Raw genomic sequence first — 17,691 nt, forward strand, 5'->3', positions numbered from 1 at the left:
AGGTCTCTTTTTGGGACCGATCGCTCCTATGATATGAGCGCCCTGGACTATCTCCCTCTCTTGTCTGGAGATTTCCCAGTTCCTGGTCTCTCCTCTCCCCTAGCAATCAGTTCCCAATTGAGGACACTCTCACCCCGGGGCTCTCGTGGGAGGCTCCCTGGTCGCACTGCACACCTGTGTTGGGCACCTACTATGTTGATTTTCCGCTGCTGGGGAGGGGGTAAGGTTGCAAACCTGGTACCTGGCCGCTGGAGATCCGATTTGGGAGCTGCCCGCACCTAATATGCTAGAATGTTGAATCAAGATGGCAGCAGTCTGCTATCAGCACCCGGGTGTCTGGTGAGGTGGGAGGAGCCTGGTGAGGTGGGAGGAGCCTGGTGAGGTGGGGGGAGCCTGGTGAGGTGGGGGGAGCCTGGTGAGGTGGGGGGAGCCTGGTGAGGTGGGAGGAGCCTGGTGAGGTGGGAGGAGCAGGGCGATGGCATTGTGCTGTGGGTAGGTAGCAGCTGAGTGACTTGCGTGGGAGTGGAGCGGAGTCTTGGCGACCTAAAGATGTGTTCATGGGTGATTCTGCTAAGGTGCTTGCGGAGCCTTGTGTGGGCCGGAACCTCAGGCTTTGGGTCCTGCTCCAATGCTGAGGCCCTGAGCCTTGCGTGGGGTCACAGAACTGGTGATATCTGTGGCTATTTCTTTGAAAAAATCTTTCCCTGATCTTTCTTCTCCAACTTTTAATGTATTGTTAATATTTTGCTGCATATTTTTCATTTCAGATATTGTGTCCCTCTGTAAATTCCACTTGGATCTTTTTTACGTCTTCCATTTCTCTATTTCTGTTCCTACTTCTCCTTCTTGAACACATGAATTACATCTCTAATGGTGTGTAGCCAATTCCATTGGGTATGTTCTTTTGGGGTCCGTTTCTATTGATCACTTTGTCTTCTATCATGAATCATATATTCCTGTTTCTTTGTTAATTTTTTATTGGATACCAGAAATTTTGAATTATACCTTGTTGGGAGCTGGATTTCATGAGTTTGCTATTGTTTGTTTGTTTTGTTTTGTTTCTTGGTACCAGGGATTGAGCCCAGGGATGCTTAACCACTGAGCCACATCCCCAGCCCTTTTTTATTTTTTATCTTGAGACAGTCTCCCTCAATTGCTTAGGGCCTTGCTAGTTTGCTGAGGCTGGTTTTGATCCTCCTGCCTCAACCTCCCGAGTCAGAGATTACAGGCAAGTGCCACAGTGCCTGGCCACTGTCTTTTTATGTCTGTTCTGTGATGTGGTTCAGTTACCTGGAATCAGCAAGACCCCGAGTCTTGTTAGCACAGGTCCACAGTTTATTCCAGGGCTCATTTAGTCCTGTGACAAGCTAATGCCCTTTGAGAGCTCCCCTGGATTCTCCCTGCATTAAGGAGGTATAAACGGCCCCTCTGCTGGTTGAAAGGCGCTTTCTTCCTAACTTGTGTGAGCTCTGAGGAGTTGGGCCACGTCCTCCTTCCCAGTGATTGGTTCCCTGGCTTCAGTAATTCCTTCCCCAGCTCTTAGTCAAAATCTGGAGGGCTCTTTTCTGCAGATCTCTGGAGCATGTTTCTCTCTGTCTCTCCCCATGACCTCAACGCTCTCCCTCTTTCTAAGCTTCTGTGCAGTGACGGCCTCTTCAATATTTCTCCCTACAGATTCTGGTTGCTTAGGTCTTACTGAACTCCGAACTGCTTCAGGTCTTTTCTCTCCCTTCCTTCCCTAATCCTAACCCTTCAGGTTTTCCTGGCAGCCTTGAACTTCAGTAACATCCCATGAGGGGCCACAATAGCAGTCCCACTCACACAGCCACCTGGGGCTCGGTTGTTACGGGGCCCTGAGCTGCCTGATACTGTCCATAAGCTCCTTAGAAACATCAGGCATGTTCTGCTCTACCATCTTGATGGTAGTTTGCAGGATTAGAAGAACAAATGTTCTGAATTCATAGCTGAGGTTCCCAGCTGAGGTGACTAGTAGTAATTTCCTCTTGGCTTTAGCTCCCACGTTGGGTTTCGTTTTCTTCCTACTGATTTCTTAGTTCTGTTTTACTTGGATGGATGAGGGTCCGTGGAGGGGGTTGGAAAGGAAGCTGGCCCAAATGGAGGATTTTCTACAGAAAAACTTTAAAGTATCCATTCACTGAAGATTAGGAGTAGGCAATGTATCCCACAGCTCTGGCCACGGAAGAGCATCATTCCATTGTAAGGAAGATGATCTCATGGCCTGCCGGCTCTGACCATTCTTTTTGAAACTTTTTCCCGCCTAGGATTAAATGGCTAGAGGACGGGAGCCAGATCCTCTTTGGAAAGGTGCGTGAGGATTGCGTCTACGTCCTCATCGATACGTCTCACTCCATGAAGAGCAAACTGGACTTGGTGAAGGACAAGATCATTCAGCTTATACAGGTCAGAGGGCGTGGTCAGGTCTGTGCCTTCAGGGCCTGTGTGTTGCAAATGCATTGGCACCAACCACCGTCCAGTGGCCACCAGCAGAGGACAGGGAGGTTTTACACCCCATGAGGATGCCAGTTCAAAAAAGGATTCCCTCTGCCCATTAGAGAATCCTCAGTTCCCCTTTGAAGCAGACCTGTCCTCTATTGGGTCCTTTCAGCCTCCTGTGGGTCACTGAAGGGAGATCCTATAGCCACTGCTTTAGGCTTTCTCTCTCCTGCATCTGTGATACAGCGAAAGCTCTAGAAAGCCCTGTTGTTTCCCAGATATTTATTATATTAGCCCTTTTATTTTAATTTCCAGCATTTATTATGAATGAGTGTGTCCCAGGGTAGATTCATGGGAGGATACATGAGGCTGATGAATAGGAGCTCGCTCCCACTTCTGACTCTGCCTGCGCTGGCCGCAGGTTGTCTGACCTGAAGCAGGTCCTGACCTCAATTTCCATGTCCATGAGTGTGCATGATCATGCTCCCAGGGTCTGTTGTATCAGCTACAGAAATAATCGTGGGGAGTGTTTGAAAATAAATAAATAGATAATTAATAAATATAATAATTACCATATTAATATTATTATAATTATTATATTTATTATTCGTATTTATTATAATAATAATAATAAATAAATTCAGCTTTTGATCTGACCAAGCTGCGGGGGAGAATGATGGACAGAGAAAAGGCAAGTCAATAATCTGTAACTGAAAAATGGTTTTTCCCAAAAGATGGTGATCAAAATGATGAAATCATTTCAGGTTTCTTTTTTTTTTTTTTTAAAGAACATTATATTCAGTGTGCACATTTAGCATACCATTAATATCAGTATTAAAGTCAATATTTAATGCCACATTATATGTATAAACGTATACATATTTGTGACATCTATAATAAACATTCATACCTTCTTATATACATTTGGAAGGGTCTTGGCATTCAAACTATGTATAGATTTTATTTAAATGCCTTTTGTACCAGAAAAGATTTTTTTCTGTTGAACATAATTTTTAAGCTTCTAGAACTGAAAATAGATATTCTAGTGATTAAATATATTAGGCTAAGAGCTGCCCTGAGCTTTTCTTACATTTGAGTGGTTTTATGGTTAAGTAATAATTGTCTCTTACAGGAACAGCTGAAATACAAAAGTAAATTCAATTTTGTGACTTTTGATGGTCAGGCAGTTGCTTGGCGGGAAAAACTTGCTGAAATCAATGAAGATAATTTGAAAGCAGCTCAGTCCTGGATTAGAGACATTCAGGTAAAATAGAGATGAGATCTTGGTGAACAAACCTGAGTTTTTTCAAATGTGTACTGAATTTATTCACAGGATAGGAATTCTTCTTCTTCTTCTTTTTTTTTTTCTTGGTACTGGAGATTGAACCCAGGGGCACTTAACCACTGAGTCACATCCTCACTCCTTTTTATATTTTATTTTGAGACAATTGCTTAGGGCCTAAATTGCTGAGGCTGGCCTCAAACTTGTAATCCTCCTGCCTCAGCTTCCTGAGCTGTGGGGATTACAGCGTGTTGCCCCCTGCCTGGCTGGATAAAAATTCTTGAGAAACATTTTGAGCTAGAGGATGGCAGTACTTTCACATAGACATTCATTTTGTTTGTAAAGGTCACATTAATTTCATCTCAACAGCTAATATCTTAAGGTTTAGAGAAGTCTCTATTCACAGAACAGCCATCCCTCAGTATCCACCGGGGATTGGTTCCAGGACCCCACCCACCACACACACACACAAGGATATCAAAATTCCATGGATGCTCAAGTCCTTACAAAAAATGGCATCGTATTTGCATAGGATCTGTACATAGCCACCAGCCTACTTTAAATCACCTCTGGATGATGATGCCTAATCCACTGCAAATGCTATTACATAGTTATTATATTAGGGAATAGCAGCGAGAAAGTAGTCTTCTATGTACAGTACGGACTCAGTTCCCGCCCCCCCCCCCATTTTCCATCTGTGGTTGGTTGAATCCTTGGAGACTCGTAGATACCAAGGGCTGGCCGAGCTGTTTCCTGATGGGTCCTTGGCTCAGCTCTCAGACACTTAATGAAAACAACTGTCAAAAAATAACATTTTTTTTGTTCTCCGTTGTTCATTTCTGTCTCATGGGACACTTCATTATCATTTCGAAGGATCTGTGGCAGATCTTCACCGTGAACTTTGTTCAGGAGAAATGAACTTGTGGAGATGGGCAGTACAGTCTGGGTGTGCAGGGCTGAGAGCTAGAGGAGGAGGAGGCCAGCAGGACACAGGGAGAGGGCGACAACGGCATCCCTGCGGACCCGCGTTTCCTTTGCAGACCTTGAGAGCTGCCCGTCTTGGTGTTTCCCATTCAGGAGGAGTTTCCTTTCCCTGCATCCCTCAACTAGAACTTGTTTTGATTTTAAAAGTTCTACAGAACCACGTGGCATGCCAGATACTTGAAAGACACTAAAATCGAAACCGAGTTGTTAAAAAGTTCGATATCACAAACATCTTTAGAGTTGGCCAGAGTCCCAGCTTTGACAGGAGGGCCACAAATGGACAGCAGCAGACCTCCCTAAATCTCCCTAAATTTCCCTAAATCTGATGCCAGGATGCATCAGGGTTCCCTTGGGATTTGAATTTTTTAAATGAGAAAGGGAGGAGGAAGAGGAGGAGGGGAAAATATGTTCTGGTGTGTTCTAAAAGAAATGATAATACTGATAAGTTTGGGGTTTTTTTTTTTTGTACCAGGGATTGAACCCAGGGGCACTTAGCCACTGAGCCACATCCCAAGTCCTTTTAAATTTTGTATTATTTAGAGACAGAATCTCACTGAGTTGCTTCAGGCCTAACTAAGTTGCTGAGGCTGGCTTTGAACTTGCAGTCCTCCTGCCTCAGCCTCCCGAACCTGTAAGATTTTGACCTGACTGGCCACCTTATCCTGGGAAAGAGTCTGAGGTTCATGCCCAACTTGTTTAATTTCCAGAAAGAATCAAGGAAGCTACTTATGATGACACATGTTCTCTCTTACAAACTATAGAAAATATCTTGTTCATTCAGAACCCATTATTTTTTAGGGTTATGATAACAAAATATTATGTATGTAATCTCAGAGGATAAATAATGAACAAACTCAATCATCTATTTAGATTTTAGTCCTTGGGCCAAAACCATAATTATAATTGTTTTGGGAGAGCATAGTTCTGCTATCTTTAAAAATCTGCATTGCTGCTCCTTGCCTGGTTACTGAGTGTCTGAATGCAAAAATGAGTGTCCAATGCAAAAGAAAATGTGGTATATATACTTAATAAAATATGACATGGCCCTAAAAATATTATTTGCAACAACATTATGCAAAGAAAACATTACATGAAGAGAAAAAATCTAGTACAGGAACACAAATTCTGCATGATCGCATGCATAGATGACATTGAAAATTGTTGAACTCATAGACACAATAGGTGGTTATCAGGGCCTGGATGTGGGGGACAAGAAAGAGGGAAAGGTTAGTAAGGTGGTGAGTAAAGTTTCAGTTAGACAGGAAGAATAAGACCTAGAGATCTATTCCACAGCGTGGTAACTATAGTTAATAAGAACATGGACTTGAAAACAGCTTAGGGAGTAGACTTTGAATGTTCTCATGATTAGGAAAAACAAGTTAATGGATATGTCAATCAGTTTGATCTAATCATTTCTCAGTGTATACACATATCAAAGCATCATGTCACAGACCATTAGTATGTTTAATTATTACCAATAAAAATAAATGAAAACAACAGTAATAGAGATGACCAAATTCTCCCGTTATTCTTTGGCTAGTTTGTCTAGTAATCGATTATGTACACCCAGTACACCACTCCTTGTGTCCTGTACCTGCTCTGGGCTGGTCTTGTGGAACAGTGGACACAGCCATTCTGAAGTCCACAGAGGGGAAGCCTGGGTCAGCACCCGCTGGGTAGCTGAGGGTGAGGCGTGGTGAGAGGGATTGGAATAGCAGGTACGAAACAGGCACCTTGACCATCTCCCTAGGTCCTGTCCATCTGGCTTGCTCCCAGCTCTCCACCATCTTTTCAACATGGCCCACCAATGGCTGGTCAACCAAGGACTAATGAAACTGGACTCGAAAGGAGAAGTTGTTCTAATGACCCTCTGAGCTCTATCTCTGCAGCCCAAATCCTGCACAAAGGTTTAGTTTTGTTTTAAATTTGAAATTTGAAATGATTTTTACAATATTTGCCAAAAAACAGTACAGTATTCCAGAGCCTTTCTCCTAACTTTCCCTAACATGAACACCTGACGTGGCCGTGGTTATTTACCAAACCTAAGAAACTCACATCGACACTATTAAGGAAAACACAGGCTTCAGAGTCCTGTGAATGTCCCTTCTGTGTGTCAGAATCTCACATTACATTCAGTTGCCATGTCTCCTGTCTTCTTCAGTTGGTGACAGTTCTTCTGTCTTTCCTTGACTTCCATAATCTTGACACTTTTGAAGAATTCTCGTGAGATATTTTGTAGAATGTCCTGCAGTTTGGTTGGTCTGATGCTTTCTCACAGTGAGATTAGGGTTATGGATTTTGAAGAAGAATCTCACCAAGCCATCTGCCTTTCCCAGCACGGTACCCAGGCACACGGGATGTCAAAATGTTGACATTGACCATTTCACTAAGGTGGTATCAGCCAGGTTTCTCCCCTGTAAGATTAGGATGCCCTCTTGGATCACTCTTATTCAATATGAAAGTCCTAGCCATTGTATTGATGCAAGAAAAAGAGATAAAAGCTATACAGAAAATCATTTCTAAGCATAGATAATATGATTGAAAATCCTAAGTAATCTATCACAAATCTCTTAGAACAAGTGAGTTTAGTAAGGCCGAAAGATGCAATGTCATCATACAAATATCAATTGTAATAAAACAAAATTTAAAAATTAAAAGTACCATTTACGATAGTAACAAAAAGACCTAAATAAGTGAAGAGGGAGAGACAGGGTTAAAATGTCAGCTCTCCTGAATTTGGCCTATGGGCTTAATGCTATCCCAATCAAAATTCTAGCACATTTGTTTTTTGTAGATTCCGACAATTGATTCCAAAATTTATAAGGCAGGTCCAAGGAACTAGAATAGCTAAAAATTTTTGAAGAGAAGAAAGAGGATTTGTGACAGGTGATTTTAAGACTTAGTATAAAGTTAAAGTAATAAAGACAGTGTGATGTTGGCAAAAGAAGAAACACCTCATTGGATGAAATAGAAAAGACTCCCCCAGGTAGATCTGTCCCTTGCCTCACTGGAGATTGGTCCATAGAAGTTACAATTAGGCAAGTAGGTCCATTACCAATTAACCTGTGGCTCCAAATTGGAGCCAGAGGTTATCAATGTGAACTCACAGTGTATTTAATGTAGATACAGATAAATAGATACAGAAATCCAGATGTTTATAGATCCTGGTTTTATATATGAGAGGAAGGATAGGAAATATTATAAATAATTTCATGCCCTTAAAATCAACAACTACATATATATATATATATATATATATATATATATATATATATATATATCCCCACCCCCATCCTCAGTGATTTCTTTCCACTGAGAAGGTCTGAAAGTAATGAAACAATCCAGTAGCAACAAGCACATCAAGTACCATGATCAACTTGGTTTCTAAATATTGTTACCGCTGTTGACCGGTGACGAGTCCTTGCTTCTCCAATGTTGAAGAATAACACCAAAGAAGCACGCTGAGGCAAAGTCAGAGTAGAAATTAGAAGTTTATTAAAGGACAACAGAAAAGACTTCTCCCGGAGGAATAAGGGAACCCAAGAGGTGGAATCCATGGAAGTGCGGTTGTCTCCCCTTTTTATAGTTTTGGTGATGGAATCTAAGGGGGACATAACAGCTGATATCCAGAGCTCCAGCTTGGCTATTCTTACATCTGTGACAGTGATTAACCAGGGTGCTTTTTTCAATATCTATTTTATTATTGCATTTTTCCCACATCATAAAGTTCTATTTTATTTTTTGAGCTCATACAAACCTAGGTTAATGTTTTTCTGATCAGTTTTATTTTTTGACTGTGGAGTTTTTAAACATTGCAATGGAGATTTCACCTAGGTAAAGCTACAAGGCCTTTATTGTCTTATGTGTTGTATGTTATGTGTGCACACTTCTGTTTTGTGTTGTATGTCTGTATGTGTGTATGTCCATGTTTCATATATGAGGAGCGCTCATGAAAATATGGATTCAAATTTTTTTTTTATTCACGTGATTTAAATGGTTTAATTTAAATTAGGTAAACAACTGTTAAGGATTGTTTTTAAAGGTGGTTAACAGATCTGTTTGTTTACTAATTTAAATTAGGTAAACAGCTGTTAAGGATTGTTTTTAAAGGTGGTTAACAGATCTGTTTGTTTACTTTCACCTTTCTTTTTCATTATATTTAATAATTCTGTTCAGGATAATGTCTCTTTAGCATCATTGCCAGAATTCCCATCTCCATCCCAATGCCGGTGAAGACTAAGATAAAACCAAACTACAGCTTCTATGATAGCTATCACAGTAAACTGTATAAACTGATGCATCAATGAATATAACTCAACAAGTAATGCTCAATCAAGGACTCGATTTACTTTGGGAAGAAATGGACATATTGATAGACTCTTCCACTTTGAACTGCCTGCAGAACTTGCCTGGACTATATATCAGTTGTATGCATTGTGAACTATTGTTTGGTGCAGCGAATTGTGGTACTGCTGGCATATCTTTGCTGATGGTGTCACCAGTGATGCAATTTTTCCAAAGAAGCCGTCAATTGGCTTGGTGTTGTGGCATTTCTGTATCCTCCTCCCTTCTACTAGTGATGGTCTAAAATTTTGGGGCCAACAGAGGTGAGGCAAAGAACCTCACCCCCCCACTGGCACCAAGGCTAAATTTGGGGGCCAACAGAGGTGAGGCAAGAACCTCACCCCCCCCCCCACTGGTGCATAGGCCTATCCACAAGCATGGCTGAATGTCAGTGACGGGTTGATCTGATTGCAGTGGTATCAACCTAAGACAGGAGGCTGACGCCTAGAGGTCAGTTTTTCCCATGACGGGTAAGAACCATATGTTGAATTGGACAACCTACCAGGCACGGTCCTTAAGCCACATTGCTTGTTGTTTAATTAATCAGAAGGGGGGAGATGCTGAGGGCCATTGCTAAGTAGGAATGATGCATTGAAATTTCCTTGCCAGCATACCCCATGTTAAATGTGACTTTGCATGTGTCTTTGAGAAAGGTGACCCTGCTCAAGGACCAGGGTGGACCCAGGTTTAAGGTGTATCCTTCAGGTTTTAGGAAGTATCCCGGTTTAAGATAATTTGGGTTTAAGGCATTCCCAGTTTAAGACAATCTGGGTTTTAGGGAAGTTCGAGGTTTAAGGTTATTGCTGCTGGGTATAGGGCGTTTCTGCTGCCTGAGTTCCCATTGAGTTCTCGTGGAATTGAGAAAGTATTTTGGGACGTGAATGCGCGGCAGAAAAGGGATTTCCCCAGAATGTGTGTGGAGGCCGGTGTGAGTTGGGGAATAAAGAATTGCTGTTTGAATCTACAAGGTGTGTGGTGGCTTGTGATCTTGTGCCCAGCCAAGACTGCGGCAACTTATTTATATTATTTTTAGTACTTCGCTTTGCATCATTAATGATTGTTCTAGGGATTTTCCTTGTAATGATTGTCCTGAGTAGTTTGTAACTACTGGTTTAAGTGCACAAACCTTACTTCCATTTAGGTCCCCTTACTCTCACTATTTAAAAAATGTAATTAAAGTCTTTCCTTCATAAATATTACATACCATATTAGATGGTGCTAAACTTTTGTTTCAGTCATGAAACATGATTTAAAAAACTCATGAAGTTAAGAATTGTCTATTAGGTTTACTTCTTTTTTTCTTCAAATATTTATTTTTTAGTTTTAGGTGGACACAGTATCTTTATTTTATTTCTACATGGTGCTGAGGATCAAACCCAGTGCCTCACGCATGCTAAGCAAACACTCTACCACTGAGCCACAACCCTGGCCCCTAGGTTTACTTCTATGTTTACCCATTCCATTGTTCTTCTTTCTTTTTCTGAAAGTCTAATCTCTCTTCTCTAAATGTTTTCTTTCTATTTGAAGAGCTTCCATTAGCCATTCTTTAAGGACAGGTCTTCCAGAAATAGAGTCTCATAGTTCTCAACCCGGGAAGATATTTACACCAGCTATATCATGATTTATAGTTAGCAGTTCATTTATTTCAGCCCTTGAAACACAATGTGTTTCAGATAAGAGGTGACTGTCATTGGATACTGATATTCTTTCATAGATGCTACAGGTACTATTTTCCTTTGGCTGTTTTAAGAGTTTTCTCCTTTTTAGTTTTCAGAAATTTAAATACAACATGTACTGGTGTGGATTTCTTTTCTTTTTTTTTCTCTTTGGAGTTTTTCTTAACTTCTTGAATTGTGTTTTTTGTATCTTTCACCAAATTTTGTGATATTTTTTAAAAGTCATTACTTCTTAAATGATTTTCAAATTTTTCATTCTTTCAATTCTTTTTTTTTTGAAACTCTCATAGTAGAAAGATTATGTCTTCTTTATTAACTCACAGATCTCCAAGGCTCTTCTGCTTCATCAGTAGATAGTTTTCTCATTCAAAAGCAGTATCTCTGGTTCTTGGTATGATGAGTGATTTTTAAAAAATTGTATTCTGGACAATTTGATAATTATGTCAGGAAACTAATCCCACTTAAATCTTCTCATTTAGTAGGCATTCACTGTTTAGATTTAGCATGTTTGTTCTGGTTTCAATCTGCAAGTTTCATTCCATTGACAATTTGGTTTTTGGAGCCATCTTGTGCTCTGAAATCCCATTTGCTGCTGTCTGCAGGGGTGCCAGGTACTTGGGCTGCCTGCTGTTTCTGGGTGACCTCCAGGGGTGCAGGGGCAGAAGTTGCTGCCTGAGGGAAAGCAAGTCCCTCACCTGGCATGTGCTCTCTGGGAGTTATCTCTTTTTTAAAAATTTTTTTAGTTGTAATTTGTACAATATCTTTATTTATTTATTTATTTTTATGTGGTGCTGAGGATCAAACCCAGTCCCTCACGCATGCAAGGCAAGTGCTCTACCACTGAGCTACAGTCCCAGCCCCTCTGTCACCACCACTGTCACTATTGCCACCACCACTGTCACTATTCCGGCCTCAGAGGAGCTTTGCAAATAAAATTACTTGTCAAATCCTGAGCAAAATAGGTGTCTGGAACCCCCATCATCTCTTCTACCTAGCTTACTGATCTTTTTTAAAAAAATATTTATTTAATTATTAGTTGTAGTTGGACACAATATCTTTATGTATTTATTTATTTATATGTGGTGCTGAGGATGGAACCCAGAGCCTCGCACGTGCTAGGTAAGCGCTCTGCCGCTGAGCCCCAGCCTCAGCCACTACTGATTATCTTCCCTGCCATCTCCACCCTGAGAAGCCTTTAGCTGCCCACTCAGAGCAAGATGCATCCTGTGCTGGGCATGGGCCGTGACAGCTCTTGCCCAGTATTTGCTGGTGGTTTTCTAGGCCTCCTGCACTGCCTGCCAACCCCGCCTCCAGATACAAAGTTTGGTCTGGCTTCGTAAGTTACGTCCCCTACCTAGCAAAATGCTTGGCAGGTGGGACTTCAGTGCTTACTGAATATCCACAGAAAGGAAGTAAAATCAGATGAAGGTGACCGAGGTGAGAGCAGCTGGGTGGGTCAGGGCGCAGAGGGACCCATTGGTGTCTGATCTGTGGCCTGTGGTGAGGCTTGGGAGACACCTTGGGCAGAGGCTTGGATGCATGTTTGGCCATCAGTTTTGGTTCTCTTCCTATCCTGAATCTCTGTATGGGAGGCAGAGCCTGTTCACCTGTGGAAGTTGGGGGTCCTGGCCTCCCATCAGCTGGAGAGAGCGTTGCATGAACCAGGCCCCACCAGGCAGAAAAGCCTCATGGGCTCTGAGTTGCAAGTCAGCGATTCCAGATGGTGCCAGCAGGGACTCCATGGCAGTGATGGCAAGTGCAGTCTGATGTAGCTCCTTGGGTGACAGGGACAGCAGGCTGCTGGTCCAGCTCAGAGCCAGCAAGTCCAAAGTTGGCGAGGCAAGGCGTATCATCTGGTGCTTGGCAGCAGAGCTGCAGCGGGGTCCCAACAGACAGGTCTGTGGCAGGATCAGAGGCCTTGCTCCCAGTGTGAGGTCCTAAACCACGTTCTCCTGCCAGTTGGGTAAGGCTGTGAGCCATCCCATGCCCTTTCCATAAATTCCTTTCTTCTTGGGTCAACCACAATTAGTTTTCTTGCTTATAATTAAAGCTGGACTGATACCCTGAGCCGGAGAGGAGTGGACAGGCTTAAGGAAACAGTTAGGAACCTCCAAGTCCTGTATTTCTTACTAATAGTCTCTTAGTATTATTTTTGCATATTAAGTAGAGTGCATTCCAGCTGGGCGCCGTGGCACATGCCTGTCATCCCAGTGGCTCGGGAGGTGGAGGCAGGAGGATCACGAGTTCAAAGCCAGCCTCAGCAGTGGCGAGCTACTAAGCAACTCAGTGAGATCCCATCTCTAAACAAAATCCAAAATAGGGCTGGGGATATGGCTCTGTGGTTAAGTAACCCTGGGTTCAATCTCCAGTATAATAAAAAAAAAAAAAAAAAAGGAAAGTGCATTCCAGCGAATTTAAATTTGTCTGAAAGTCCATCTTTTTCTATATTGATGAAGCATTCAAAAGATTTTCTAATTTATAATTGTTTAATATAAGTTAAATATCATTCATCTCTCTTAACATATATCATGTGTATAATTTTACCTTTTTAATATGAAGAGTTGTGGATGGTGTTATGATTGATATAATGTGTAGGAGAGAGAATAAGCCATAACTTATTCCCTTTGATTCTGATTCTGACTGGAACAATCATCCCTTAATAGCCCTGGAGGATTGGCTCTAGAATCCCCCAGGATACCAAAATCTGCAGATGCAATCGTATTTGCTTATGCACATATCCACCTGTGTGCTTTAAATAACCTTTAGATTATTTATAACACCTACTACAATGTAAATGCTACATAAATAGTTGTTCAACTGTATTGTTTAGGAAATAATTAGAAGAAAAAAGTCTGTACATGTTCAGCACAGATGCAAATTTTTCCTCAAAGATTTCCAATCCATAGTTGGTTGACTCCATGCGTATAGAATCCATAGATTTGTGCCAACTGTATTTGTATGTTTATGTCTATGATATATAAAACAGCATTTAGTCCCCCACTCAATACCATGCGCTTTTGTAAGACCTAATGTGCATGTGAACTTCTGTAGTCGCTAGAACCTATTAGATATATCCCTGTGCTATTGTTAGATTGCTAATGATATTATGCTCGTGTTTGCCAAATGTTGGGTATCGTGAGTAAATCTGGGTTTGAAAGAAACACAATCCCTACCAGGGTGCATCTGGGCTGTGTGTTTAAGCTCTTTTGACAGCTGGATGAGATGTAACTGAGTTAGCGTCCCACGAAGAAACCCAAAGATAAAATTGCATTAAGATTTCTGTCATCAAGACAGGAAACCCACAGTCCTGGCTGCTAACAGTTCTTGTACTGCCTAGAAAGAGACTTTGGTGACACACCCAGGGATCTGGTGTCTTGAAATCATTGGACTTAAATTATGATTATTATTAATTTTTTTAGTTGCAGGAGGACACAGTACCTTTATTTTATTTATCTTTATGCGGTGCTGCGGGTATAACCCGGTGCCTCAAGTGCTGTGGATATAACCCGGTGCTAGGCAAGTGCTCTGCCACTGATTATTTTTGGAAGCAGAAAATAAATACCTCTCATTTGTGAGATCTCTGGGTACCTCTTCTTCCCCACAGGTTGGAAGCTCCACCAACACCCTGGATGCCCTACGGATTGCTTTTGCTGATCGAGAAACACAAGTGATCTACCTCCTGACGGACGGCAGACCTGATCAGGTTCTTATTTTTGAAGTTGGGACCCCCAGCACACTGACAGTGAATGCTGAGAATGGGTTTGGGGGACCTTTTTTGATGACTTTAAAGAAGTGGTTGAGAGGTGGCTTAGGGACCCAGAACCAGGTGAGAAGCCGCACTGGGGAATTCCTTTGTCTGCCTCAGCTCTGAGGAGCCCTGTGACACACACACCAACCCCGGGAGGGGAGGCATCCGCCTTCTGTTGGCGTCGGGTTACACTTTACTACAAACTGAGAGTGAGGAGAGTCTCCCCCCAACACACACCTTTGAGGACTCCATCTAAACATGTCACTGCACAACATCCTTGGCTTCGCCCCTAATTTTAGCACAGTCCTCATTTAAACAAAGCATGCCTTTCCAGTGAAATGTTCTTTGTTTTGTTTAGCCCGACTGGGAAATATTTGAAAGGTTCTGGAGAAGCCTGTTCAGCTTCTCTTGAGCTTTGTGAATGAAAGACGACGAGGGTTGCGGCCCTTAAATAAACACAGGGATTTCCAGGCCAGCACAGTGTAGATCACCCACTGGAGTGAATTACTATCAACTGGTTTCCGTCCTCGACAGATGTTTACATAGGCAGACTGCTAGGCAAAGATCCGAGAATATCCTGTGTCGGATGGTTCATGGAGTAAAGCAGTTGGAATTCTCCCCCCTCCGCATGGGCTGTACGGCAGAGAGGCAGCATGTAAAGGGACATTTTATTTTGAGTGGTTTTCCCATCAACTTCGCTGTGTTTTCGATTGGGAAGCAGATTCTTGCCTCTCTCTGACATTCCCCGTGGGATACCAGGGTTAGAGGCTACGCAGGTGAACCATAGCTCATCCTGCCCGAGGGGCGTCTGTCCTCAGGGGGACGAGCTGGACGTGCCTAGACGGTTAACTCTGATACAGTCCGGGGAGCCGGGCTGCCCGCCCGAGGCCAAGGCCCCGGGAAGGATGAGAGCCGTAGGAGATGGAGAGACCAGGGCAGGGCCCACCGGGGAGACCACACTGCAGCTGAGTCTGGGAGGAGGAGAAGGAATGTTCTGATCAGAGGAGATGAATGGTGACCTGAGCAGGAAGGACAGAGGTGTGGACCTGGGGTGGAGGCTGGGTCAGAGAAACAGGCTGAGGCAGGGCTGAGGTGAGAAAGTGGGGTTAGGGAGGTGTGAAGGTTCCTGCGTGCCCTGTTAAAAGGGTGGGCATTTCTCAGGGAGAACCTGGTCCATCCAGGCTTTAGAAGCATGCCCAGCAGTGCCAGGGAAAGGCTGGCTCTGCTCTGCCTCCTGCCTGCACCTTGGCAAGGGCTAGGAACGCCCAGCGGTGGGCAGCAGCAGCAGGAACAGGGAGGTGGGGACCCTCTCCTGAGGTCAGATGGCAGCCACAAGACATGTGACTGGTTTAGGAGCAGGAATGGAGTGAGGAGAAGGTGGGCGCAGGGCAGAAAGGCATCGAGGCGACCCATTTCCAGCTTCCCCCATTATGTGATTAAGGATCGACCTTTAAATTTCAGGGAGCAGGAGGTTTGCCGGTGCTGGTGTTCTGCGCGTGGAGTGCTGGGATACTGAGTTCTGGAAACACGAGGCTGGATCTGATTTGGGAAAGATGTTGGCTAGGCGTCCCGATTGAAGGGTCATCTAGACAGGGCGTCGTCTTCTTTTTAGTAAACTTATTTTCTTAAGGTCTGCATTAGATGAGACTTGGAAAATATGGATAAGCATAAAAGAAGTCGATTGAAATCACTCGTGATTGAATTCTGTGTTCTGCTTTGTTTTCATCTAATGGTCAAAACACGCCTTCCAAGTCACGAGGAATTCTTCAGAGGCCTCCTTCTCGAAGACTGTATCACATTCTGTTTTATGGGCTTAAGGATCCATTTTGTTACTCAGTTTTTGAATAGTCACACATTCACGTGGCCCGAATCCCAAAGGTACAAAGGGCATATGGGGAAGTTCTCCCCCTCCCCCCACACGCCAGCTAGGGGGCAACGGAAGCCACCAGTTATGTCATGCAGGCAGAGATGTATCGACATGGAGATTCTGTCTTCAAATAAAACAGACGCTAGCGCATTCTCCACGCGATTCTGCACCTTCACAGGGACCCTGAGCTTAGGAGCGCTTCGAGTCGAGCGACTTGGCTAAGCAAATCTTTCTCTGTGCTGCTTCTTCCCATTGACGTGTGAGACCTGGGAAGACCAGGGCCCCGCCGGGTTGCTCTTCATGCTGTCACCGTCTGGCGGTGTCCCTTCATTGAGTTGAAATGACACATCTACAAAAAGCCCCGTATCCCTATGTGAGGAACCACTGTTTCGGTATTTTTCTATGGCAAACAGCAAGGGTTCTCCCACATCTTTGTCTTCCTTTCTCTCCCTCTCGTTTCTATTTCAGCCACCCGAGATGGTGATAGAACACGTCAAAGTTTTCCAGAAAATTCCTATTTACACCATTTCCTTCAATTACAACGACAAGACGGCCAATGAATTTCTGCAAGAGCTTGCTTCTCTGACGGGAGGAGAGTTTCATTCTTATAAATTTGGTGGCAAGGATCCCATGCCTCAGGAGGCTCTTCAGGTAAGAGCTTGATGGGCTAAGCGCAGAGTGTCCATTTATTTTAACACGACCAGTGGAGGTGCAGGGGCAGTCAGCACCTTAGTGAAAAACAGTAGCCACAGAGAAAACCAAGTCAAGCAAACAAACTGGTCAACAAGTATACCAGCATTCCCCAGAAGTGGCCCCAGGGCTGAATGTGGTGGTGCAGGCCTGTCATCCCAACGGCTCAGGAGGCTGAGTGAGTCTCTAAGAAACTTAATGAGACCCTGTCTCAAAAAGTGGCGGGGGGGGGGGGGGGCACCATGCCTTACATGGCTTAAAGTACTGTGGAAACCCATGGAATATCCTGGCCACCAGGATTCCAGAGTGCGTCCCTTGGATTCTCAGAGTGGCTTCTAAAAAGTCATTCCCAGCTTCCCATATGCTCTGGTTAAGTCTCCCCATGGAGAGTGGAGGAAGAGCCATTGGTTCAAAGTCCTTCCCGTCACTGGGTGTCCGTTCTGCAACCAGATCTCCCAGTTCGTCTGGCGCTGGGGCTGGGGATGGAGATCAGTGGTAGAATGTCCCTGGGTTCAGTCCCCAAGGACCACCTGAACTGGGGCACAAACTCCATCAGGCTGTGGGCACAGAGGCCCGGGAATCTTAGGGCAATGTGTTTTCTTCTAAACTTTTTGTTATGGAAAGTTTCAAAAGTCTCAACGTGCAA

The 17,691-nt window shown here is 43.5% G+C and overlaps 1 protein-coding gene across 4 annotated transcripts in view; it reads left to right on the plus strand.

Annotated features, from left to right (window-relative positions):
- The window catches only part of Vwa3b (von Willebrand factor A domain containing 3B), a 176,867-nt gene that overhangs the window by 81,867 nt on the left and 77,309 nt on the right, over positions 1-17,691 (plus strand). For all 4 annotated transcript variants that reach the window (XM_078028505.1, XM_040270772.2, XM_078028506.1 and 1 more), the window contains exons 11-14: positions 2,283-2,421; positions 3,587-3,718; positions 14,345-14,443; positions 16,824-17,006. In XM_078028505.1, the coding sequence (XP_077884631.1) occupies positions 2,283-2,421; positions 3,587-3,718; positions 14,345-14,443; positions 16,824-17,006 (553 nt within the window). The remainder of the gene's footprint in view (positions 1-2,282; positions 2,422-3,586; positions 3,719-14,344; positions 14,444-16,823; positions 17,007-17,691) is intronic.

Source organism: Ictidomys tridecemlineatus, chromosome 12, assembly GCF_052094955.1.
Source record: "Ictidomys tridecemlineatus isolate mIctTri1 chromosome 12, mIctTri1.hap1, whole genome shotgun sequence".
Lineage (NCBI taxonomy): Eukaryota > Metazoa > Chordata > Mammalia > Rodentia > Sciuridae > Ictidomys > Ictidomys tridecemlineatus.